Source organism: Vulpes vulpes, chromosome 3 (genome assembly GCF_048418805.1).
Source record: "Vulpes vulpes isolate BD-2025 chromosome 3, VulVul3, whole genome shotgun sequence".
Classification (NCBI taxonomy): domain Eukaryota; kingdom Metazoa; phylum Chordata; class Mammalia; order Carnivora; family Canidae; genus Vulpes; species Vulpes vulpes.
In genome coordinates, this window is record NC_132782.1 from 55,464,666 (window position 1) to 55,489,015 (window position 24,350).

At 47.9% G+C, this 24,350-nt stretch overlaps 2 protein-coding genes across 4 annotated transcripts in view; both read left to right on the forward strand.

The window, feature by feature from the left end:
• The window catches only part of LIPH (lipase H), a 50,507-nt gene extending 40,393 nt beyond the window's left edge, over positions 1 to 10,114 (forward strand). For both annotated transcript variants that reach the window (XM_072752529.1, XM_072752530.1), the window contains 2 exons: positions 3,720 to 3,893; positions 5,798 to 10,114. In XM_072752529.1, coding sequence (XP_072608630.1) covers positions 3,720 to 3,893; positions 5,798 to 5,885 — 262 coding nt within the window. In that variant the 3' untranslated portion in view covers positions 5,886 to 10,114. The remainder of the gene's footprint in view (positions 1 to 3,719; positions 3,894 to 5,797) is intronic.
• Positions 10,115 to 14,025: 3,911 nt separating this feature from the next.
• On the forward strand, positions 14,026 to 22,495 carry TMEM41A (transmembrane protein 41A). Of its 2 annotated transcripts, XR_003236296.2 has the most exons (6): positions 14,061 to 14,270; positions 15,751 to 15,904; positions 18,376 to 18,537; positions 18,921 to 19,059; positions 20,743 to 21,063; positions 21,426 to 22,495. XR_003236296.2 is itself a non-coding variant. In XM_026007311.2 (5 exons), exons 1-5 carry the CDS (start codon positions 14,152 to 14,154, stop codon positions 20,961 to 20,963), a joined length of 795 nt encoding a protein of 264 aa, XP_025863096.2. In that variant the 5' UTR covers positions 14,026 to 14,151; the 3' UTR covers positions 20,964 to 22,495. The 2 variants fall into 2 exon arrangements, 1 of the variants encoding a protein (XP_025863096.2); XM_026007311.2 differs by having other exon boundaries at positions 14,026 to 14,270; positions 20,743 to 22,495.
• The last annotated feature ends 1,855 nt before the right edge of the window (positions 22,496 to 24,350 follow it).

Sequence of the window (24,350 nt, forward strand, 5' to 3'; positions counted from 1 at the left end):
GTTTCTGCCCCCTGAGGTTGTAGGAGGGTTGTGTACTTAGAATTTATTTTTAGTTCACCCCTCACCAGAGTCTCCCATTCAATTCTCCTCCTCCAGTGGCTTTGTTTTGTGTTCTACTGCAGTGCAAGACCATAAAAAAGAAAACTTGTTACTAACTTCCAAAAAAGGCCAACAAAAGGTGATGTGATGTCAGTATTTCTGCCTTCACATATTTTTGAGGTTTCTCAGTGTTCTTTGCTTTCCAGTGCAATTTAAAAGGTTTTTAGTTTTGTTTTTGTTTTAATTGTATCCATTATTAGGAATTGTTTGCAGGGTGGTTAGTGCACCATACTAACAGAAACAAACATCTGGCTCCTATTATTGGTCAAAGCCCATAGTTCATTGGCTCTCACTCCCTTTTTTCTTTTAAGAACCCATTCCTTGGTTAATGCCTCCCCCAGTATTTCCAGACATCCCTCCAGGTGGAAGAGGGGGTTCCAACCTGTACTTGTAGACAGGCTTTACCAGCTCCAGGGGGGCTTTTCCCTCTCCTGCCTTCCATCTACCCCCACTGGGTTTTGCCAACCGCAGGCGGCATCACCCTTTCCTGGAATCTCTAAATGCTTGTGTTCCCACAGCTGCTCTTGGAGAGGGATCCAATTCAGGATCATTGGTTGTATTTGGTTATCCTCTTTCTTTAGTCTTCACTTGGACCTTCCATCTTTCCTTGACTTTTTTGACTTTGACATTTATCGGTCAGTTATTTTCAGCATGTCTTCAGTTTGGGTTTGTCTGATGCTTCCTCATGATTACATTCAGATCATACATCTCTGGCAAGAACAGCACAGAAGTGATGTTATATTTGGTCCAGTGTGCCCTATCAGGAGGCCCACAACTTTGATTTATTTCATTAAAGTGGACTGGTTCATTAAGGTATTTCTGCCAAGTTTCTTCACTATCAAGTTACTGTTTTTCCTTTGTATTAAGAAGTATACTGTGGGGAGGTACTTTGAGACCATGCAAATGTTCCATTACTCCTCAAACTTTTACCCACTAGTTGTGATGTAGTTGTAGTTGAATTGTTACAATGATGATTGTCAAATGGTGATTTTTCTAATTCATCATTTAGGGAAAGCATTTTTCTTCTCCCCATTTATTTATCTATTTATCTGGTTGTATCAATATGGACTCATGGACTTTTATTTTGTTAATGGGGACTCACAGTCAGTTACTACCATTATTTATTTTGATATTTAAATTGTCTCAAATCTGGTTAGTGAAATCTCTTCAAACTGGGTCGGTGCCCTTTTTTTAAATGCATTTTTTATTGTGATGAAAACACATAATGTAAAATTTATTATCTTCATCATTTATAAGTATACAGCTCAGTAGTGTTAAGAGTATTCACATTAGGGACACCTGGGTGGCTCAGCGGTTGAGTGTGTCTGCCTTTTGCTCGGGGCATGATTCTAGGCCCGGGATCAAGTCCCACATCGGGCTTCCTGCATGGAGCCTGTTTCTCCCTCTGCTTATGTCTCTGCCTCTCTTTGTCTCTCATGAATAAATAAATGAAATCCTAAAAAAAAAAAGAATATTCACATTATTGTAAAATAAGTCTCCAGAACCTTTTCATCTTGCAAACTGAAACTCTATACCCATTGATCAATGACTCCCTTTTCCTTCTCCCTCCAGCTTCTGATAACTACCTTTCTACTTTGTTTCTATGAATTTTTTTGAAAGATTGATTTATTTATTTATTTATTTATTTATTTATTTATTTATTTATTTATTTGACAGAGAGAGAGAGAGAGAGCACACAAGCAGGGGGAGCAGCAGAGGGAGAGGGAGAAGCAGGCTCCCTACTGAATAGGGAGCCCCATGCGGGACTCAATCCCAGAACCCCGGGATCATGACCTGAGCTGAAGGCAGACGCCCAACCGACTGAGCCACCCAGGCGCCCCATGTTTCTATGAATTTGATTACTTTAGATAACTTACATAAATGGAGTCAAACAATATTTATCTTTTTGTGATTGGCTTATTTCATTTAGCATGATGTCTTCAAGGTTTATCCATGTTGTACCATATGACAAAATTTCCGTCCTTTTTATGGCTGAATAATATTCCATTGTATGTATATATCACATGTTATTTATCCATTCATCCATTGATGGGCATTTGGGTTGCTTCTACTTCTGACTCTTGTGAATGAGGCTGCTATGAACATGGGTGGGCAAAAGTATCTTTCTGAGACCATGCTTTCAATTCTTTTGCATATATACCCAGAAGTAGAATTGCTGGATCATAAAGCAATTCTATTTTTAATTCTTCGAAGAGACCTCAGACCATTTGCCATTGTGGTTGTATGACTTTACATTCCTAGCAACAGTGCACAAGGGTTCCAATTTCTCCATATCCTTGTGAACACTTCTTATTTTCAGGTTTTTAAAAATTTTTGCCATCCTGATGAATGTGAAGTGATTCTATATTCTTTTGAACATCTCCACCATTCTTTGAGCAGTTCCTCACTTTTTTTTTTTTTTTAGTTCCTCACTTTTTGACACACAAATTGTTGTGGAATCACTTTGTACCTTCTCTGACCTAGCCCTGGAATCAGCCATTTCTCTTGGAAGCCCTCATTCCTTTTATTTTTTATTTTTTTGCGATTTATTTATTTATTTGAGAGAGAGAGAGAGAGAGAGAGCAAGAGAGAGCACAAGCTAGGAGGAGAGGGAGAAGCAGGCTACATCCTGAGTAGGGAGCCCAACTCAGAGCTTGATCCTAGGACCCTAAGATCATGACCTGAGCTGAATGCCGAAGCTTAACTGACTGAGCCACCCAGGTGCCCCAACCCCCATTCCTTTCAGTGAGGATCATATTTAAAAACTAAAATCTGGGTAACTTTCAGATTAGTTTTACTTGTGACACGTTTGCTCTCCACAGGACTTACACATGATTCTAGTGAGGCTGGGGTGACACACACCCTCTCATCCCCATTCCCACCACAAAATTAAGGATTCAGTTCTAGAGCAAGCCACCCATCTCTGAGCCCAGGGCGGTCTCCATGGTCTACATCCCCAGTTTCCCAGAGGGACATTGACCTACTGAGCCTCCCCAGTGGACATACTTTAGGCTCAATGTGAAATTCCAACTGTAGGAAACATGACATTGTAGGAAAAGTATTGGAACCTGGGACTTAGCTATCTTATTTGAAAGGCAGGACTAAAAAAAATATATGCTTAAGCAAAACTTCAAATTAGTAGCTAATCGGGCTAAAAATATGCATACACACCTAGCAATGCAATTTAATGGACTGTTTGAACTCAGGACTGAATTTGAATCCCTGCAGTGATGCAGATAAGCCCTGTGACCTGGCTGAGTTTAAACTCCAGAAGCATGTTTCCTTGTCTATAAAGTGAAGACAATATAATACTCATCTTGAAGAATTTTTCGGGGCAAAAAAAAAAAAAATTAAAAAAAAAAAAAAAAGAATTTTTCGGGGCAATGGAGACATGTGTCAAGAGATGAGAATGATATCTAGTGTATATAGTAGGTGGGCATACTTCTCTTGTGCCACAGTATTTCATCACTCCTGAGGCCAGAAGCTTCTCTTATGCAGTCTTTGGGAATACAGCAGAACTTTGGGGTCAAGTGGCTACCTTCTTAAGAGTGATTTGTAGGCTTCAAAATGATTTCATTAGTAATCTAGATCCACTTAACAATATTAATTCTTCCTTCTAGTGAACCTGCAATATTTCAGAAATACCACCAAGTGAGTCTGCTTGCAAGATTTAATCAAGACTTGGATAAAGTGGCAACTATTTCCTTGGTGTTCTCTACGGGATCTGTAATAGGCCCCAAGTACAAGCTCAGGGTTCTTCGCATGAAGTTAAGGTCACTTGCCAATCCAGAGAGGTGAGCCATGGGCAGGGTTTGACAAGCCCTTGTTTTCCAAAGATGTTATTGGGTTTCTGTCTAATCTGTTTGGTCTGATTTTTTAAAAGATTTTATTTATTTATTCATAAGAGACACACACACACACACAGAGGCAGGGACACAGGCAGAGGGAGAAGCAGGCTCCATGCAGGGAGCCCGACGTGGGACTCGATCCTGGGTCTCCAGGATCACACCCTGGGCTGAAGGCAGCGTTAAACCGCTGAGCCACTGTGGCTGTCCTGGTCTGATGTTTTAATGGGATCTTCATCAATTGCAATTTAGGGGATGAGGGTTTTCCAAAAATAGACTTGATAAAAATGAGTAGCCCCATAATTGAAGAAAATTATACTGGTAGGCACTTAAAGATAAATAATCCAAATAATCCAAAGAAATAATGTTATATGATTATAGTTATAGAATTCTTCCCTAATCACTCCACCCACACTGCTTGCAAATTTTTTGTTGTTGTTGTAGATAAAAGCCTCAGATAATTTGGCAAACACAGAGCCTACTGTAAAAAAAGGTACAGAATAATTGGAATATTTATTCCACTACACAGTAGGGAAGTACTATCTTGATGTTGAATTTGATAACTGTATCGAGAATGTCCTTGTTCTTAGGAAATACACATTGAAGTATTAAGGGGTAAACAACCTATTCTCAATTGGTTCAGAAAAAATAAGCAACAGTGTATGGGGGGTATGGAGGGGCAAAGTCAAAGAGGGGAGAAAGAGCAAAGCTGTGGCAGCAGGTACACTGTGACTAATGCCACTCCAACATATAGTCCTAACATCCAATCTGTGGACAAGACAGGGGTAGACAAAGCTGTGAGCAGTCAGTGCTTTATGCTTATGAATTCCTTTCTCCTGAAAGTTTGGGGTACCCTAAAACATTTAATAATACAAGTTTCTTCCAAGAGGACAGTCATTACATCTTAAAACCATGGGACTTTTTAATACTTGTTTTTCTTGATTATCAAAGGTATACAGATTGATTTTATAAAATCCGGAAAGTACAAAGGTGCTAAGAAGCCAAAAAATATCACCCACGATGACATTATTCAGAGGCAACAATTGTTAATAGTTTGGATTTTCTTTTTTTTTTTTTAAGATTTTATTTATTTTATTCATGAAAGACGCAGGTAGAGAGAGAGGCAGAGACACAGGCAGAGGGAGAAGCAGGCTCCATGCAGGGAGCCCAACATGGGACTCGGATCCCGGGTCTCCAGGATCACACCCTGGGCCAAAGGCGGTGTTAAATCACTGAACCACGCGGGCTGCCCTTTCTCTCTTTCTTTCTTTCTCTCTTTCTTTCTTTCTTTCTTTCTTTCTTTCTTTCTTTCTTTCTTTCTTTCTTTCTTTCTTTCTTCTTTCTTTCTTTCTTTTTTTCTTCTTTCTTTCTTTTTTCTTTCTTTCTTTCTTTCTATTTCTCTCCTTCCTTCCCTTCCTTCCTTCCTTTCTTCCTTCCTTCCTTCCAGATTTTATTTATTTATTTGAAAGACAGAACACAAGAGGCGGGTGGGGCAGAGGGAGAGGGAGAAACAGACTCCCGGCCAAGCAGGGAGCCCAATGTGGGGCTTGATCCCATGACCCAAGCCCAAAGCAGATGCTTAACTAACCAAGCCACCCGGGGCCCTGGATTCTTTCTTTCTAGTCACCTATTATTGCTTTTACACCTAGATGAAGTTAAGTGGTAAATAACATTTTACATCCTGCTTTCTTATTGTTGCTGATGTTGCTCTGCTTATTTACCATAAGCATATTCCTACAACGTTAGAAATAATTGCTCCACAATATCGTATCCTAAGGACGTGTATGATTTCTTTTCCTAGAGTGGGCTATTTTTACTACTTGATTGACAAGGATATCGTCCTATTTTTACAGGCCCCAGTTGTGTCGGTATGATCTTGTACTGATGGAAAACATTGAAAACGTCTTCCAACCTATCCTGTGCCCCAAGCTGCAGATGTAACTGTTGTTCGGACACGCGGGCACCAGTGACATCAAGAAAACTACAACTCCAGGCTTTTGTAAAGCGTCACTTCACCTTCTCAAGGCACAAAAAAGTATGAATAAGCAGGGTTTTTTTTCTTTTCCTGGCAGCATCCCCTGGATGTCATACTGCCAAATTTCAAACGACCTTGGATTATGGAACGGTCCTGGGAGGGGAGCCCCTAAGTAGGGCAAGTCGGAAATAGCCAGGCTCCCCACAGCCCAGCGCCTTGTGTGGCTGCGTCCTGGGGCCTCCTCCGTTCCGGCCTGTCGGGTCTGCAGCCGGTCACTCAGGCAGCTCTGCTCATCTCCGTGGCCCGTCAAGCATCTGAAAGGGAAGGACTGGCTGGACACCTCACTTTGGACTTGACCCTGCATTCCCTGTGCCAAACTCCTCCAGGTCCTCACATGTAGAAAGGAGTGGAGCCTGACCTACCTCGCGGGGCTATTGTGGGGGTTTGGGAGGCAAGTCTGTGAAGGGTTCTTTGAAATCCCATGGGTGCCACATCCTTGAGTGGTTTGATAAATGTGAATATGCTTTTATTTATTTTGATATGGCTGATCTAATATGCAGTAAGAGAGCCTCTCCTTATTTCCAACAGCCTCTCTTGAGCTGTTTGCCCTGGGAAGGCAGGAAGGCCACACCCCGGCCTCTCTAAAGTGGGCTGGTGGGTGGAGGAAGTGGGGACAGAGGGCCAGCCCCAGGGGCAGCTGCTGGGACTAGATAGTGAGCAGATGAGGGAAGAATGGTAGATGAAGGGGTAGGACAGCCTCGCTCCCAGGGGCAGTGGATGGAGTGCGAGGCAGGAGAGAAGAAGCAGAGCTTGTTTGTCACTTAAGGGTCACTTTTCCAGGCAGCCCTCATTTTAAGCAATCCTTCAGAAATGTTTACTTTTTCCTTGTTACTGATGCAGTCCACGGTTATTTTAAGGACATTTAGCAAATACGCAGATGAAAAATGAAAATATGCTCTCTGCCTGTTGGAGGTAACTAATGCTAACCTTCGGGAACCCACTAAGTAACTTGTGTGGCTAACATCTGAATTCAAAGCACACACCAGGTTGCTCTTGGAGCACCGGAGGCCTCCAGTTTGAAAAATTCTTAGGCTGCCCCAGGAATAGGTATGATCAGTGAATCTGGAGTGGCAACAGCAACTAAGTCAAGGGCCAGAACCAAGGGAGGACCATCCCCCGGGCCAAATGCCCAGCACAGGCACAGCCGGAGGGGCGGGTGCCAGCCATCCACAGCTGTGGCCACTGCAGAAAGGTTCCTGAGCCTCCCAAGTCACAGGCCTGCAACCTCCTCCTTATCCAAGTGACTATTCTTCTACTGCTTTCCATGACAACAGCCCTTTTAAAAAGAAATGGACTTTTTATTTTATAAACTGTAGAACTCCATGAGGACATACCTGTGTGGCACGTCCTGTATGGATTCCTACACGTATACGGAGCCTGCACCTGGGAAGGAATGAGGCTCAGAGATGCTCCTGCCCACTTGGGTATCTTCTCACCCTTCGTCCCTCTTCCCCATTTCTTCAGCAATTGTGCACAGAGAGATCAGGATGTCAGTGGGCCCTGATTTCTTTTTTAGAGGTTTACCAGTCCCATATCTTGATCAGCACAGCCATTTCTTTGTCCTCTTTCCCTCGCCTGGTAGGCACGGGGCCAGAACAACAGCGAGAAAATGGAAGAGCATTGTTGTCACTTATGAACTCCTCACGCAGGGGGGGTCTCTCAGCTTCTTCTCTAGGGTCTCCTCGCACTGGTACCTGGCTCACTGGGGAATGGGTGAATGGATGGACAAATGGATGAATGAATGAATAAAGGAAGGAAGTTTGTTTACTGGAGGGAGATGAATCTCAATGAGTCTCACATGGTGGTGATCCAGAGAAGTGAAGGTGGTTCCAGGGGTGGTACTGGCTTCGCAGGTTCTCCCTTGTTATCCTTGCCTCTCCTCCCTCTTCTTTGTCAGAGTCTCTGTCTGAATCCCAAATCCTAGATACAATTAAATTGCAGTTTACCCCACCCCCCATCTTCATCAATGATCTCCTACTGAGCTTTTTATTTTCCCTTACATTTATTTGTGTGATTATTTGATTAACGTCTGTCTTCTCCACCAGACTGGTAAGGCAGGGGCCATGTGCCTAACGTGGCACCTACAACACGGTCTGTGCTCAGGACGTAGTAAATGAGCGCTCACCATGATCTTCTGAGCCCTACGGAACCGTGTTCAGTTGTAAGAGCTCCCCCCACTCCAGCCATGGCCCATGTCCATGGAGGTGCATTCCTTTCTCTGCCTTAGCCTTCTCTCCCAGCACTTGTTACTGTTTCCGTTCTCACTAGAGACCCACTAACCATTTCTCAGGCTCCCCGGGGAAAAAGGAGGTTGGCTCTTTTTTCACTCCTTTTAGAACCTTCCAGATGGTCCTCATACCATTCTTCAGAAAGCCCATCAGAGATTTTGCTCTCACCCACTTCCCCATGTTAGTGCCTTGGCTAGAGCCCTCCAGGCCCCTCCAGCATTCCTGGATGACTCCAAGCTGGGGTTCAAAGTCCCTCTTGCTTTCCACAACTCTCTTCTGCTACCTGCTTTGCCACTGACTTTGTATGTGCATCATCACATCATCATTTTCTTATGCCATATTGTTATATATCTGTGTCTGTTCCCCTAGGAGACTGTGAGCACAGTAAAAGCAGCTGTGGCTTGTTGCCCTAGCACCTAGCACAGTGCCGGGCACAAAGCAAGTGCTCAACAAATGTCTGCCAAACAAAATGGAGTGAACTCATTTTTAGGACTTGAGGGAGTCACCTCCACTCGGATTTAGACATCAACACACTTAATTGTGTTATTTCCCAAACCCTAAACTGGGAACCTCTCATTCTTGGACCCCTGTCCCATGCTCTCAGTCCTGCAAAACCCTAGCTTAGCCAAGGAGACTTTGAATGCCAGTAACAGAAATCTACTCATACTACTCATACTAATGCAAATTTTACTAGTGAGAGGATTTGTGGCAACCCAAGAGCTCAACAGGGAGCCTTCTGGAAGGGCAGAGAGGGCAGCCCAGAGCCTTTAGCTAAAGAGTTCACGGGCCTTTATTAACCCTGTGCTCTACCTTGAGTCTCTCTGACCCAGCGTGGCTCCCTCACAGGGCAGCTGTGGACCACTGGGGTCATTGGTACCATTGTGTCCTGGCTATTCAATCAGTAGGTGGCCCAATTCCAAAGTCCAGGGAGAGGAAGCAGCATTTAGATCCCCCTCTTGGGGAAGGTGTCTATCCTGTTCCAATCAGTTATGGCCACAATGGAGAGGGACACTAAATCGTGTGCTCCTCGAGCTCCTCCCTTCAATTGCTCTGTGCGGATCTCATCCAGCCAATAAAGGAGCTTGAGTGCTATTGACAAAGAGCTTCGGTGAGGGCCTGGCTAATCCACTCACACTGGAACCCCTTGCCTTTTCTTCCCTCCCACTTCCCTGAGCCACTGGCACCTACCTGCTTCTCAGTCCAGCATGAGTCCCTTGGTTGGGGATTACTGCTGTCGTTTGTCAGGCTGCCTGGGCATGTGTTGTAAATGCATAGGCTCAAGTGTATTAAGAGTCTGGTGCAGACGCCAGGTGGTGCACCAGCTGGTGAAGAGTTAGCTCTGCAGGTGCAGGGGGAGGGGGACAGATCAGCCCGTGGGTGGGATGGGAAGGAGGAGCACAGTCCCAGGCTTCTTCCCTAAGCAGACAGGTTGAGCAGGAGTCAGAATAGGACTCCCGGGGAGTGGGGCACCTCAGGCAGCCAGCAGAGGCTTGGATGGTGAGCCTATGGGAAATCAGGTTTGCATCTCCCACAAGAGCTGTCAAAGGTCTCTTATGCCCCCAGTTTGGCGGAATCCCACAACCCTCAGGTCAGCCTGCTGGGTTTTTCCACGGACACTGCCACTGCACACTGCTTCCTTTTCCAACACTCCTTCCCCTCATCCACATCTCTGTGTGAGTCATCCTGTTCTCTGGTTCCCCCATCTCCTTATCAGGTTTCTGATCTCAGTTCTCTATCTCAAGGAGGTAGCATTGGGAAAGAGATTAGGCTCTGGTGTGTGGCCTCTGTCGACTTAACTCTTCCTAAGCTCCCTTTCCTGGACTGTAAAAGGGGACTATTAAAAGTCTCTGCTTCACATGGGATGCTATGTGGAATAAATACATCCATGCCTGCATGTAAAACGCTTACCGTGGGGTCTGGAGTGTACTAAGTGCTCAGTGAATATCAGCTGCTGTTACTTCCCAAAGTCTCGGGATCTCCCTAGGAGACCTCCTCCCCTCCTCTTGTTTTGACTCTCCAGACAGATGACGGACCTCCAGATCTGAATGTTGTTGGACCTCTGGATTTTCACCTGCTTGGTGAGAGGCACTGCAGGGCAGAGGAAAGAGCAGGGGCTTGGGAGGGGCAAATCGAGGCTTGAGTCCCACTCAGCACTCAAGCTGTAGCCTCAGCAGTGCTCAGAGTACCTTCACCTGAAAAACTGGCTCATCCACTCTCTCATAAGTGGGTTCATGATGCTTGCTTCTCTGGAGCTGAAGCAGCTTTGCCCTATCTATTTTCCCCATAGCACCTAATCCACTCTAAAATTATGACTCTCTCCATGCTGTCCCCCAACCAGAAGGAATGTCAAGGCCTTGAGACTAGAAGCCTTAGCTTCTGGTTCACTACTGTTCCTGGCCCCAGCACACCCCTGGCACACGCCCAGTAATGTTTTTCACTTACGTTCTTTCCTCCTATATTCCTCTGACTTCACAAAATCAACATGTACCATTCCAAACAACCAATCATTCCCTCACTAGACTTGACCCATTAATTTAACAAACACTTGTTAAGTGCCAATTATAAGCCAAGCACAGGGCTAAGGGCTGGGACAGGCAAAAGACAGATGAGACATTGTCTCATTTCTAGAAATGTTTACTGTCTACGGGGAGATGGATAATGACATAGTATTTGTAATAATAGGAATACAGACACTCTGCAGGGAACCCCCAGCACAGAGAAAGAACCACCTTTCTGTCCTTTCTGACTGTTGGAGCTGGAGAAGGCTTCTCAGAGGAGGGGACAATTGCCCTGGGTGGTTATGAAGGAGTAGCAATTTTTCAGGGAGAGATAGCCAGAGAGGGGGAAGAGTGTTGTCAGAGACATGAACTAACATGGTGTATGAGCACCTGTAATGGAGGGGTTGAAGGGAGAAAATGAGAATGGGGGGCTGAGACCATTTCCCCACATTTTTTAAATGGAAAATTTCAAACATATATGGAAATATAATAAATGGCATAAATCCTCCTCCATATGCCCATCATCCAACTTCAACAATTATCAATTCAATGACCAATCTTGGTCGATTTTTATCCCTACCCACTAAACTTCATCCCCTTATTTTGATGCAAATCCCAGACATTGAATCATTTCATTCATAAATATTTCAGTATTTTGGAAAGGCAAAACATATCCCTTTTTTTTTCTTTTTATAGACTGTCGTAGTATACTCTAACAATGCGACTTGTCTGTTTGCTGTTTATCACCGCTATCTCTGTGGTGACTGTGCGGTATCGGGATATATAGAGTTGGTTCCCTCTTTTAAGAAACTACTCAGCATTACTTTTAGGAACATACCACAATTAACCTCATCAGTTAGTCCCCAACTGATGGGCATTTAGGTTGTTCTCAATCTCTTAATACCAAAATTACTGGAGGGTATTATGCTGAGTGAAGTAAGTCAATTGGAGAAGGACAAACATTATATGGTCTCATTCATTTGGGGAATATAAATAATAGTGAAAGGGAATATAAGGGAAGGGAGAAGAAATGTGTGGAAAATATCAGAAAGGGAGACAGAACACGAAGACTCCTAACTCTGGGAAACGAACTAGGGGTGGTGGAAGGGGAGAAGGGCGGGGGGTGGGGGTGAGTGGGTGACGGGCACTGAGGGGGGCACTTGACGGGATGAGCACTGGGTGTTATTCTGTATGTTGGCAAATTGAACACCAATAAAAAATAAATTTATTATAAAAAAACAAAAAACAAAATAAAGCTGAGGGAATATCCTTGAACATACATCTTTGTGAGCGTATCTATAGGTTAAATTCCTGGACGTGGAATTGCTAGGACTCAGTACACTTCGAATTCTGACAGGTGCTCCCTATTTGGCCCAGTGTGCTTTGAATATGATAAGGATGCCTCCTCTCTGTCGTCTAGGCTTGTGGCATTATGGAGTCCTCTCTGCCTCTTCTCCATTTAATCAGTCATATGTCCTACCAACTCAGCTCCTATCCTGTGTCCATCCTTCCGCCTTCATCCTCATTGCCGTGGTCCTGGCTCAGCCTGCAACCTTTCTTACTAGGACAGTTGCAACTACCAACTCAGAAAGTATTCTAATCATCTGGCAGAGCAAACATCCTAAAATGGGAACTAAATCATTCTCCTGTTTAAACACCTTGGTTGCTGTCTCACCACACACAATATTGAAAAATCCAGCTCCTGAGCCTTCCTTCCAATGCTTTCCAGTTTGTCTCCAACTTCTCATTTCTCATATAGTTTAGACTTCATGAAACTGCACTCTGGTGCCTTACTTGGGCCCCTGGCTCACCCTCTCCATCTTTTTCCCTGTTGTGGAAATCCTGTTCATCTTTAACATAAACTCAAACTCTGTCTCTGTCGTGAATCCATGCAGTATGGGACCCTGGTTGCTTGGATTCTAGTCCCCACTCTCTGTTTTAATATCTGGAGTCCTCTGTCCACTAGGGGGATACATTTTCATTTGTGAATATGATCACCAGCCTTGGGCTTATGAATGTCTTAATAGTTGGAGGCCTTAGTGATGCATATTTTCTAGGATGCCTAACAGCTCCTCTTATTCTTTTTTTTTTTATTTTAAGATTTTATTTATTTATTCATGAGAGACACACACACAGAGAGGCAGAGACACAGGCAGAGGGAGAAGCAGGCTCCATGCAGGGAGCCTGATGAGGGACTCGATCCTGGGACTCCAGGATCTGGCCCTGGGCGGAAGGCAGGTGCTCAACTGCTGAGCCACTCAGGTGTCCCTCCTCTTATTATTCTTAAAATGATTATAGCCGCTACCCCCCCAAACCTCACTAAGGAAAGTCAAGAGCATTATCAATAATAGTAAGTTACTGCCACGGGGCGCCTGGGTGGCTCAGTCAGTTAAGGGTCTGCCTTCTGCTCAGGTCATGATCCAGGAGTCCTAGAATTGAGCCCCATGTCAGGCTCCCTGCTCAGGGGGAGTCTTTTCTCCCTCTGCCCTCCCTTCCCCTTCCCCCTGCTGGTTCTCTCTCTCTCTCATAAACAAACAAACAAACAAACAAACAAATAAAATCTTAAAAAAAAAAGTTACGACCATAAGGACCCTTCTAAATATGAAGACAAGAGCTATGGCCAGAGCCAAGGCTGCCACCTTCCTGCGGGATATTCCAGAGATCAGTTTAACAGATACTTTAGAATCACAGGTTCCTGGCCTGGCGCAGGCACAGCAGACTCAGAAGTTACGATGAGAAATCTTAACGAACTGTTCACAAAATAGCTGACTCTACTGCCAGAGCCACGAGAGACCAACAGAGAGCTCGAGATGCCCCAGCTCAGCTGGTCCTTGACAAGAGTAATCAGGGCTCTCTTTTGGGGGATGTCACTTAATCTGAGAGTCAGATTTTTCATCTGTTGAATAAAGACAAAAATACCAACCTTGCAGGACTGTTGTGAGGATGAGGGATAATGGGCACACAGTAGGCGCTCAATAAAAAGTCCTTTTCATAATTTCTGTGGTCACCCTGGCCGTCGCAGCGCACTTGACGGGAGCACTGGCTGCATTTGCTCCGGAGCACAGCTGGGTGCGGCCAACAGGGTCTTGAGCGCTCGACTGCGCGCTCCCCGTAGGCAAGGCTCGTGAATCCCCCCTGGATCGCCTAGCGCCTGGCAAAGAGCCTGCAAAAAAGCTGAGAAACGGACGAAGGGAAACGTGCATGAGCATGCGCAGACGCAGGAAGGCTGGACGGAAACCTGGAGGCAGGTCTCCGCGGGAATCTCGACCCGCCGGCCCAGGGGCGTGGCCTGAGCCGGGACAGGGCGGGGCCTGATCAGGGGGCGGGGCCTGGGCGGGGGCGGGGCTTGGCGCGCGCCCCGCCCCGGTCCGTCCGTGAATGCGCTCCGCCCGGCGCTGCCTTGAAGCTTTCTCGGCCGCTCGCCGGGTCGGGGAGCGGGCGGCGAGATGCGCCCCCTGCTCGGCCTCCTGCTGGTCTTCGTCGGCTGCACGTTCGCGCTGTACTTGCTGTCGACGCGACTGCCCCGCGGGCGGACGCTGGGCTCGGGCGAGGAGCCGGGCGGCAGGTGCGTGGCGGCGGCCGCGGGTCGGGTCCGAGGATGCGGTGCGGGGCTGGGACATTCGGTTCCGGCGTGGGAGCGTCGCGGGTGGGGGGCTCAGCTCCGGGGCCGGTGGGCGGGGCGGCGGGTGCCCCGGGCGCGTCTGCGGGTCTCGGCGGCGCGGGCGGGAGTCGGGGCGGGCGCCGGCTGCTCTGCGTCCGCCCGCGGGACGCTGTGCACTTTGGGCGCGCGGTCCGCGGCTTCGCGCGCGGGCGGTGATTTGCAGCGGGAGGCGCGGCGCCTCCTGGCGGCGGCGCGGGGGGATCTCCGCGGGGCCCGGCCCTCGCCCGCCCCCCCCCCCCCCCCGCCCCCGCCGCCGCAGCCCTCAGCTCTGCCCCGCGGCCTCCAGGCTTTCGGTCTTCGGGAGGAGAGTTGCACGGACAACTCTGGATCCTGCACGGAATGGGGCGCCCGGGGGGCCCAGCGGCCGAGCGCCTGCCCTGGGCTCGGGGCGTGAGCCCGCGGTCCCGGGATCGAGCCCCGCGTCGGGCTCCCTGCAGGGAGCCTGCTGCTCCCTCTGCCTGTGCCTCTGCCTCTCTCTGTGTCTCTGTCTCTCATGAAGAAATAAATACAATCTTAGAAAAATAAATTATGCGGGATTGGATTCTCCGGCCGGCCCGGTGCGGCTGGCCAGGATGCGCCGACACTTGACTCCGAGGCTGACGGTTTTCAGTTATTCCTTGGCCCTCCTGGGAGGGGGCGGCGGGCGCACCGGGAGAAACTTTGTGGTGACAGCGACGAGGGTTTGCTCCTCTGATCATCGACGGATTCAAGGGCCACGCATGTGTCAGAGGCCCGGTAACCCTTGCACCCGCTTCAGGATGCCCTAAGGGCCAGATAAAGAGGGGGTGGGGGTGCAGAAGCAGCCTCCTTGAAAGGGTTGCTTTCATGCCTGACATGTTATCAAGAAGATTATGTTTATGGTACTGGAGAGATAGGCTTTCCCCAGAAAAAGCTTTAATTAGCTTGTGAGTGGCTGTTAGGACAGTCTGTAACCTCCGACTTCCGTGGACGTTGGCCTGCAGCTTGTGGGGGAGGGGGCGTTCCACGAAGGGAAGGCAATTTAGGACATTTAGTTCTTCCCTGAAAATCAGTCCGTTTGCCTCTTAAAAAGAGAGCAGAAAAACCGGAGAACTAAAAGGGCACTTACCACTCATTTTTCATATAAGGAAACCGAGGCCCAGGGACTAGCGGGAGGTGACGCTGCTGGAGGCTAGCAGAGTGGAGATGTTAACCTGGGCCTCTTGCTTCCCAAACCGGGGCTCTTCTGTCTGCCTCTGCTGTGGTGTAGCAGGTCGCCCTTCACCCTAGGCTCCCATTGCGTGTGTTCCCAGCAACCCCAGATGGGCGCATTTCTGAACCTACTTTGGAAAGAAGCCACAAGTGACTTTCCGAGGTACTAGGCTGCTGTGGACTCATGTTTCCATCTGCTTTTCCAAACCCCCAGGTCACTGTGGTTCCCCTCAGACCTGGCCGAGCTGCGGGAGCTCTCCGAGATCCTTCGAGAGTACCGGAAGGAGCACCAGGCCTATGTGCTCCTGCTGTTCTGCAGCGCCTACCTCTACAAACAGGGCTTTGCCATCCCTGGCTCCAGCTTCCTGGTCAGTGCACCCTCCCCCCCCCTTGCCAGGAAACCACCTTCTGTTTTGTGGAGGGGCCCTTAGGCTGCAAATCACAGAGTCTGGAGGAGGACTCCTGTGGCAGCCACCTGTCAACAGCCTCCCTTGCATCCAACACTGTCCTAGTTGCTTTACTGACAACTGTCCTACCGCCTCAGCGTGTGAGCATCAGTATCATGTTGTACAGATAAGGAAACTGTGGTGAGAAGTAACTGTCGGCAGTGACAGGGTGAGGAGGGGCAGGGCTGAGCTCTGAACCCATGTCTGCCTAGCTCCAGAGGCCACCTCTCCTCTCAGGTGTGCTGCTTTTGTTTCTTTTCTTTTCTTTTTTTACGGTTTTATTTATTCATGAGAGACACACAGAGAGAGGCAGAGACACAGGCAGAGGGAGGAGCAGGCTCCATGCAGGGAGCCCGATGTGGGACTCAATCTCGGGACTCCAGGATCACACCCTGGGGCTGAAGGCGGCGCTAAACTGCTGAGCCACCGGGTTCCCCCTGCTTTTGTTTCTAAGGCCTGGATGGCCGTGCGCTGTCCCGGAGACACACACAGTCCGGGCTGGGTCAGCTGTTCCTCCTCGGAGCCTCCGGAACGCTCTACAAGTTGGTGCTGTTTTCTAGGACTTTTTAAAAATCATTTTCTCCTTTAGTCTCTGAGCTCTTTGAGAACCAGGCCCATTCCTTGCTCTCAGCTTTGCCTGGCTCTCCTTTGCCTGGCTCAGGGAAGTGCCTTCACAGATGTTTGATGAGCAGGTGCAAGTTGTTGATGGTGCTGTGGGGCTGGAGAGGCTGGGGAGACCTGGGGGGTGCTGGGGGGCAGCCGTCGGAGGCCTGGGCACGCGCTCTCGCTGCGGGCTGTTGCCGCCTCAGGGTCTGAGAAGAACCTTATTGCCCTCCCCGCAGCATTTAGAGCAGTTTCATGTAAATGCGTGTATATTTGAACCCTTGGGGTGGGTTTGAATCTCAGCTGTGTAGCCACGGGCAAGCCCTTCAACGTCTCCAACCCTGTGTGCTCATCTGGCACGTGGGGCTTCTCCTTCACGTTGCTGTGTGGAGGATTAACCGGAGCAGTGCGTCCAGAGCAGCTGGCTCCCGGAGGGTGCCGGCACACGGGCCCCCCGCGTTGTTAAACGACCCAGGGCCTGAGCAGGGAACCCGGAAGGCTCCCGTCTGTCCTGCTCTCTTCGCCTGCCTTGGCATCTTTTCTCGACTCTAGGCTCGGGCAGGATGCACTTAGGCAGTCTCTGTCGGAAACTGGAAGAGAAGCAAACCTGTCCATGTCAAGAGAGACGGGAAGGTGTGTGGTGCTTGAAGTCAGGGACTGATTTCTTGGGGTTGCCCCTGTGGCTGCTTTCCCTCTTGCTTTTTTTTTTTTTAAGTAGGCTCCATGCCCAGTGTGTGTGGGGCTTGAACTCATGACCCTGAGATCAAGGGTCAGGTGCTCCCTCCTCCCCTCTTGAGCTGATCCACTTCAGGGCAGAGGGTCACGTGCTACCTGGGAGCGAATCCTGTCTCTGCCTGGTGTGAGCTTGGGCTCGACACTTAATCTGTCCCCCGTGGAACGGTGTAAGGACAGCATATGACACAGGGTCGCAGTGAGGATTAGTAAGACATGTAGTCAAGCACTTACCATATAGTAGGTGCTCCTCAGACCCCTGCCTTCTCACTTCGAAATTCCCCTTTTACTTTCTCTCTTGGCCTCATGTTTGGCGGGGTGATGTCTCCCAGCCAGACTGTATGGAGCACGGATGCGTTCACTCTTCATGCTTGTTAATCTAAGACTTTACCGAGTGTCAGCTGGAGCTCGGGTCAACAGGGCATCCCTAGTGCTCTCTACCACACAGATGTAACCCCAGCAAAAAGCAAAGAAAGAGGATGTTTTCTGTAGCTGGTGTGGTCTCACTGAAGGAAAACTTGTGGCTTATGTTCATTTAAAATAGTAAGAGTAGGGACGCCCGGGTGGCTCAGTGGTTGAGCGACTGCGTTTGGTTCAGGTCTTGATCCCAGGGTCAAGGATCGAGTCCCGCATCGGGCTCCTTGCAGGGAGCCTGCTTCTCCCTCTGCCTGTGTCTCATGAATAAATAAATAAAATCTTAAAAAAAAAATAATAACAAGAACGTGTTTCACCTCTCCCTTCTGGGGGCAGGGCCTCCTGCAGCCCACGCAGCAGGCTGGGGGCTGTAAACACGTGTTGTCCCGGTGTATTTTCTCCTGCCTTCTGAAGTGTTCATCCTCCGCCCTTTGGAAAGTGAAGAGACCAAGGCCAGGGGTGCAGTTCCCAGCCCCGTCGTCACTTTTCATTCACCCCTTTAGCATGGGAGTTGGGTTTTGGTTGGGAAAGTCACTGAAAGAGAAGGGAATCTATGACTCTTAGGCTCCAGTGCAAGGTGACTGGTAGCCACTAGATGCTCTAACGGCTGAGGGGTTGGTTTGGTTTTGGTTTTGGTTTTGCAGAACATTTTAGCTGGTGCTCTGTTTGGACCATGGCTGGGGCTCTTGCTGTGCTGCGTGTTGACGTCAGTGGGCGCCACGTGCTGCTACCTGCTTTCCAGTGTTTTTGGCAAACAGCTGGTGGTCTCCTACTTCCCTGACAAAGTGTCCCTGCTGCAGAGGAAGGTAAGGAGAGGGGTTGCAACTAGTGCTGAGGCCCTGAGCGTCACCGCACGGCCCTGAGGGGCGTGCAGGCAGGAATTCCCCCTCCCCGGTTCCTCCACCCTGCTCTGGAACTCCTCGGGTTCCTTTGGGTGTGTTCACGAGGCCCAGCCCTGGGATCAGATTCCAGCTTCGTCATGACCAGCTCTGTGACTTTGGGCACGCTCCTGCTTAGCCTCAGGTACTTTCCATTTTCAAAAGGAGGAAAACATGCTCTACCCCGGAGGGTGTTGGAAGATTCAGGGAGAGAATACGTGAAGCATCTAGAAAAGTGCTTGGCGCTATCAGATTTTCAATATCTAGAGATTCCTTCTGCTGCCTAATGGCCTCATCTCTTTTGGCTACAGGTGGAGGAAAACAGAAACAGCTTGTTTTTTTTCTTACTGTTTTTGAGACTTTTCCCCATGACACCAAACTGGTTCTTGAACCTCTCGGCTCCGATTCTGAACATCCCGATTGTGCAGTTCTTCTTCTCTGTTCTACTCGGTAAGAAGCTGGCGGGGTGAGTCTGAGTCTTCGGCGTTGTCACGTTGGGGGCCTTCCCTGGGTTACCAGTCGCATGGCCATGTGCCTGCCTCTGAGAGCCCAGTTTGTGAAGAACAGTGTCAAGCCTGTGGCCTCAAGTAATTATTCCTGACTTCAGATCTGCTCAGGGCTGAACAGAAGACCCATAAAATTACTTTTGGGAAAAGTAAAGCTTTTCCATTCCACGATGGTATTTAGTGCATAGCGTGTGGCCAGTACCGTGCTAGGCACTGGGATTAGAAGTGTCATCTGTGAAAGACCTTAGCAAGGGCTCAGTGAATGCTAGCGGGAAAGCGGAGCTGGAGTGAGGGCGTATGGGGAGAGAAAGGAACAGAGCAAGGGACTTCCTTTCTGGCTCTGGCCCCTGTTTTGATTAAGATCTGCCTTGAGAAGAGCTGATACTAGTAAAGTTCCTTCTTGCCTTTCGACCATTGTCTGACCTTCAACGAGCTACTTACTGTCCTCCATGGGCCGCTTGGCCAGAGGAGGGCCTGGGACAAGAGCAGTGTTTCTCAGAGTCTGGGCCTTGGATCACCTTTAGCAGCGTGGTACTGTGCCTACAGCCTGTACAATCAGGGACTGTTGTTTTCTTCACAGTGGAAGTAAACCACCCTCTTTAAGCCCAAGGCAAGGATTGCCTCTCTTAAACCTACCTTAGACCATGGAGGGAAAGACCGACTACTAAGGGGTTCTAGGGCGAACATAACAAATCTGTGGTCGAGCAGCTGCTATTAATAGGGAACTCTTGAGCGAGAAATTGAGATCTTAAATCGAAGCAACATCGACCACAGCTCATTCTGGTCATATCGGCTTTCAGGCAGAGTGCCTTGGTACTCCGTCAGCAGCCTGTAATTACCTAGGTGGCAGGAGTCTTAGGAAGACTCTGGAGACCAGGGTTCCAGTCCTCTCTCTGGCAGGCTGTGTGACCTTGAGTGCTCTGTGATCTTGAGGCATCGACTACTGTAGGGGGCCAGCGGATTATCAGGGGGTCCCAAACCAATTAGTCTCAGGAGTGGGGAACAGGAGAAGCTGTTAGGATGTGGGTTCCTGGGTTTTATTGTAGGCCCAGGTCACCAGAATCTCTGGGGTGGGGGTGGGAGGGAGCCCAAGGATGTGTTTTTTAACAGCTTCCCCAGAGAATTGTTATGCGACCAGCCTGTCAGGCCGCCAGTCAGATGTTTGGGATCCAGTGGATTTGATGATCTACAGTGTAGAATGCAAAAGTAGTGCTATTTTTAAGAAACTTGTTTTTATCCTACGCGTACTCTCATAGACTGTTGGGTGCTCAGAACCCAGTTTGAAGGCACTTCTAGCAAATGGGTGAACTTTACACTTTTATTCTTCACTCATTTTGTGTTTCCTATTAAAACATTTTTTTATCTTACTGTGGTGTACGTATTTTTGTCATCAAGTCTTTTTGTAAAATGGCAGTTTCTGGGGAGTGAGGAAAGGCGGGGAAGGAGTAGAGAAGGGAAAGAGGTAATGTGCTTAGGGGTGAGGAGTTGGGCAAAAAACAAAACAAAACAACAAAAAAAAAACAAACACATCTGGAGTCACAGTTGTGAATTTCTGGGGCCATTTCCAAAGGGTTGTTGTTCTTCATCTTGCTGGCCCTAGTAACAGGCTCTTTCCCTTTCCTTCCAGGTCTGATCCCGTACAATTTTATCTGTGTGCAGACAGGCTCCATCCTGTCAACTCTGACCTCTCTGGATGCTCTTTTCTCCTGGGAAACGGTCTTCAAGCTTTTGGCCATTGCCTTGGTGGCCTTAGTTCCTGGAACCCTCATTAAAAAATTTAGTCAGAAGGACCTGCATTTAAATGAAATAAGCAACACTAATCATCTAAATAGTAGAAAGGACACATGATCTGTGTGGTTTTGGTTGCCATGTTCCTGGACTTTGCTGCTTGTCTGTGTAATGGTGTGGTCCTCTGCAGCCCCTCATTGTTCTTCACTACCCTCAACAGGTGATTTGGACGCTGTCTATCTGTGTGTGGTGTTTTCATAAAGGACACTCTGAGTGTTCTAGAAGGTGAATTAGGTTCTCCAACCAGTCCTGGAGTAGCAGGACATTCTGTGAAATGGATGGCCTTCTAGAAGATCCTATTTATAATTTATTTGAATAACAGGGAACTCAGGGTAGTCTGTTGTATTTGCCTCTTGCCAAGGCCTGAGCTGCCCTAGGAGAAGCTGCTGGTTGTCCTTGTCCAGAGTGCCTCTTTAGCAAAGCAGTAGGCTGTTGTGACAGGTGGTTAAGTCCCCAGTGTATGTAATTGGTGTAGATGATGACGTGAACCCACGTCACTGACATTACCCTTTGTCTTGCTAGTCTCTCGAAGAGCGTCCTGCACTTTTTTGCTGATGACCTACCTCTTCCATAAACCAAGGGAATCAAGCTGAGGAACCACATGGAACTTGCACGTACACAGCTCACACGCCCAGCGATTTCCGTGATGCTCTTTGCGTTCAGATGCACTGATGTTCTTGGATGTGTTAGACCTCTTAGTTGCATGTTCTGATAATGGAGCTGACTGCAAATAGACTATTAAATATGAATGCAGCAAACTCTATGTCATGGATATGTTCTGGAGAAATTTTTACCTGTCCGAATGGGGCAGGGCCCTTGGCTCACTGGAACCAAATGACATTTTCTAATCTGTCCATCCTGTGGGAATCCTTTCTCCACCCTCCTGCTAGGAGATTGGATTCAGTACACTTAGCTCTCAGCCAGTGTACCCTCTGAATATTTTTAATTTTGTCATTTGTTGAGAATAACTGAGGTATAATTTTATCTTTTAACCCAAAGAGGAAAACTTGGTTTTAGATTACTTTGTTGTGTTTGATTTTAATGATCTGTGGCTGTTACTGCTTCTTACAGCTGCAGTATTGAACGGGCACAGACCTGGGTTAATGGTGCCAGGGACACGAGGACCTTGGTGCCTACACTAACCAGCTCTGGGATTCTGTAACCCAAAGGAGTAATTCATTTCTTACCAGAACTGTTGCCTTTGGGCATCATCTGCTGGCTTTTGCTTTGGCTTGGCCAAGAATCTTGCCAAGGCTTTCACTTGGGCCACTTGTTCTACATGAATTCTTGAGCATATTCCTGTTCAGTAGGAAGAATGAATCCCCAGGTCATGGTTTTGGGACATGGTATGACACAAAAAACAGCCAGGACTTCTTTTTTAAAGATATGTTGTTTTAAAAGAAGCTTGGTAATGAGTGGGGGTGAGGAGAAGGCTGTGTGAAATCTGTGGCTTTTTGTGTGCCCTTTGTCCTTTACAGGACCCTTATATTTTATGTCTTTATCCCTCTTCCCCCATGATTTTGCTACAATGTGCCTTACCATTTGTGAGTTTACAGGCAAAGCAATTTCCCAAATAAATGGATATAAATGTTCTGCGTGGTGCGTGGTGTACATGTTGCTAACTTTCAATTCCCCCTGTCATTGGGAATCAGGATTGGCTGAAAATCAGACAATCCAAAATGGTGTTTTAGCTTTCTACTCTCAGGAGGTTTCTTACCACTCTTATTCTTTGGAAGCCAGAATTTTGTTTTCACGGTTTTCTACACTTTATAGTGGAGTCAGTAATAACAGAGGAGTGACTACAAGATGGGCAGCAGGGAAGTCGTGGGAAAGCAGGAGGGCACCTGTCCAGCCTGTGACAAATCAATCAGGAAGAGACTATGAGGAAAAAAAAACAACGGTTTCCCTTCCTCCTGTGGGGGTGTCTGAAACGAGGAGCCACAGAAACCAGCTTCTCCACACCTGGTTCTCCTGGCCGCAGGACGCCCTGCATGTCAAATCTTCTTACCCTAAAGCTCTGACCAATGCCGAGACGTGTGACGGCAGCTTTCAGGACACACACAGCACCTTAGGAAGAGACAGGACCAGAAAAGAGTGAAGCACACTTTTTGTTTAATTCCATGCATTGGTTTGCTTCGATAGTCGCTCTTGTTCCCATCACTGTACAGTTGCTCAGCATAGATGGAGCTGGCATCAGAGACCACAGGGAACAGGGGACTGATGGTACTTGAGACCCAGGGGAGACAGAGGAGGAAGCTTGTTTTGAGACTTAAGCATGAAAAAGAATTTGCTCCAAGTTGATAGGAACTTAAATTATTGCGGTAAAGAATCCAAGTGGGTCTTCCCACTCCTGGAGTCTAAGAAGAGGGCACTCTGAGGGTGGAGAGCCACTCTAGTGATCCAGTCCACAAGGGACTCTTCCTAAGAGCCTCCACATTCTGATTGGGTTCCCTGTGTGTCTAACCATTCAAGGACCCTTTCCACCAGGTCACCAGGCAGCAGCCCAGGGCCAGGAGCCAGCGTTCCCCTGAGTGTTGTGAAGTGGCTCAAAGAGTAAGCCTGGGATCCTGCCAAAAGTACCCTTACAGCAGCCTTGCGTCCACCTGGGGTCTGGTCTTTGTGAGAACCTGCCATCATGCCCTCATCATGTGACAGTTAACAAAAGCCTTAACCCAACTCCTTGGGAATAACCCTGTTTCTCAAAGCACTGCTTTCAGAGCTCCCCTTTTCTGCCACCTGTCCCTGAGAAGTGTTCCAGGTTCCAGAAGGGTTTTCTGCTTGGCAGCCTAGTTCATTGCAGTTTGAATAGGTGCTCGCAGTATTGGCTGTAACATGCAAACAAGCAGACTAATGTAACTCTGATGTGCTGGTCTCTGAGGATGGTAACATTGGTGGTATGAGTATAGTAGGGCATTTCCCTCTATGAAGTCAGCAGAGAAGAAAAATCTTGCTGCCTGGAAAGGCACTAAATTCACACTGACAGTACAAGTCAAAGTCTTAAAAAAGAATATCACATTGTTTTGGTACATTAGCCTCACAGAGTCTAAGAAAGAAGCATGTAACTGGGACTCAATACATTAACTTTGTTCATAGAAGGGGAGGAAGGAACATGCCTATTGAACACAATGAAATGATGTAAATGAAGAGATACTTTGGAATTCCATCCATCAGTGATTGGAAATTATTCAGTTGGAATGGTAGTCCAAAAGGACAGTGGGTGGAAGCAAGTGGCCTTTTTCCTGGCAATGGTGCTGACCCCCAACAGCCATAGGGTGGGCTCCATAAGAGCACTGGTGTGATATCCTGTCACTCTCCCTTCAGGGCTAACTCAAGTTATCAAACCACCTGGAGAAAATTAATTACGAGCTCAGGGTTGGGATGCCAAAACATCTCCCCTTGCACACCAATTCCAATCAAGTGGTAGTTATTGTTCCCAGTGCTGTGTTG

Bases quoted from the DNA above. Each gene is read 5' to 3' on its own strand.
- TMEM41A (XM_026007311.2), top strand. From the start codon at position 14,152: ATGCGCCCCCTGCTCGGCCTCCTGCTGGTCTTCGTCGGCTGCACGTTC. The intron at 14,271-15,750 runs GTGCGTGGCGGC...CCAAACCCCCAG, and splicing joins GGCGAGGAGCCGGGCGGCAG to GTCACTGTGGTTCCCCTCAG. The intron at 19,060-20,742 runs GTAAGAAGCTGG...CTTTCCTTCCAG, and splicing joins CTTCTTCTCTGTTCTACTCG to GTCTGATCCCGTACAATTTT.